The sequence below is a fragment of the Coregonus clupeaformis genome, unplaced genomic scaffold (assembly GCF_020615455.1).
Source record: "Coregonus clupeaformis isolate EN_2021a unplaced genomic scaffold, ASM2061545v1 scaf2841, whole genome shotgun sequence".
Lineage (NCBI taxonomy): Eukaryota > Metazoa > Chordata > Actinopteri > Salmoniformes > Salmonidae > Coregonus > Coregonus clupeaformis.
In genome coordinates, this window is record NW_025536295.1 from 6,351 (window position 1) to 7,500 (window position 1,150).

Genomic DNA, 1,150 nt, shown 5'->3' on the forward strand with positions numbered 1-1,150 from the left:
GCAAATGGGTCTTCCAAATGGTCAATGACCCCAAGCATACTTCCAAAGTTGTGGCAAAATGGCTTAAGGATAACAAAGTCAAGGTATTGGAGTGGCCATCACAAAGCCCTGACCTCAATCCTATAGAACATTTGTGTGCAGAACAAAAAAAGTGTGTGAGCAAGGAGGCCTACAAACCTGACTCAGTTACACCAGCTCTGTCAGGAGGAATGGGCCAAAATTCACCCAACTTATTGTGGGAAGCTTGTGGAAGGCTACCCGAAACGTTTGACCCAAGTTAAACAATTTAAAGGCAATGCTACCAAATACTAATTGAGTGTATGTAAACTTCTGACCCACTGGGAATGTGATGAAATAAATAAAAGCTGAAATAAATCATTCTCTCTACTATTATTCTGACATTTCACATTCTTAAAATAAAGTGGTGATCCTAACTGACCTAAGACAGGGAATTTTTACTAGGATTAAATGTCAGGAATTGTGAAAAACTGAGTTTAAATGTATTTAGCTAAGGTGTATGTAAACTTCCGACTTCAACTGTAGGTGATCACCCCCAGAGTCCATAGGTCCACCTCTTTGCCATAAGATTTCTGCTGCAGAAGCTCTGGAGCTGCACACAAAATTAAATAGATGGTTTATGTGTGAGGTTCAAACTGCTTTACTTCTACATGTTGAGGGTTCAGACGAGATGTATGTATTTGGGGATCCTCACCCACATACACCGGCGTTCCACATGCTGTGGTGAGCACCCCCTCCTCATCCATCTTGGACAGGCCAAAGTCACCAATGACTATTTTGTGTAGAGGTGCTGACTATTATTCTAGAAGGCACAGTGATGCCCGAAACATTGGTGTTTTATCCAATAAATTACTGGGAGTTTATATATATATATATAGAGTGTGCGACTCTCTTTATTTATTTTTATAGCTTACATTATTATTATTCCTCCCAGCCTGAGAACCTACTGTACCAATTTTCTCTGGGTGTGCTCCAGCTCATGCTTTTAATTAGGAATAATAATAACAATAAAAACAACAATAACAATAATAACAATAATAATTAATAATCACAATAATAATAATAATAATCACAATAATAATAATAATCACAATAATCATAATAATCACAATAATAATAATAATAATCACAA

General features: G+C 36.9%; 1 protein-coding gene across 1 annotated transcript in view; it reads right to left on the reverse strand.

Annotated features, from left to right (window-relative positions):
- Positions 1-533: 533 nt before the first annotated feature.
- Positions 534-1,150, reverse strand: part of LOC121546792 (calcium/calmodulin-dependent protein kinase type 1B) — a 4,852-nt gene continuing 4,235 nt past the window's right edge. Inside the window, 2 exon segments of the mRNA XM_045219867.1 lie at positions 534-610; positions 713-876. Of these exon segments, the coding sequence (XP_045075802.1) occupies positions 534-610; positions 713-876 (241 nt within the window).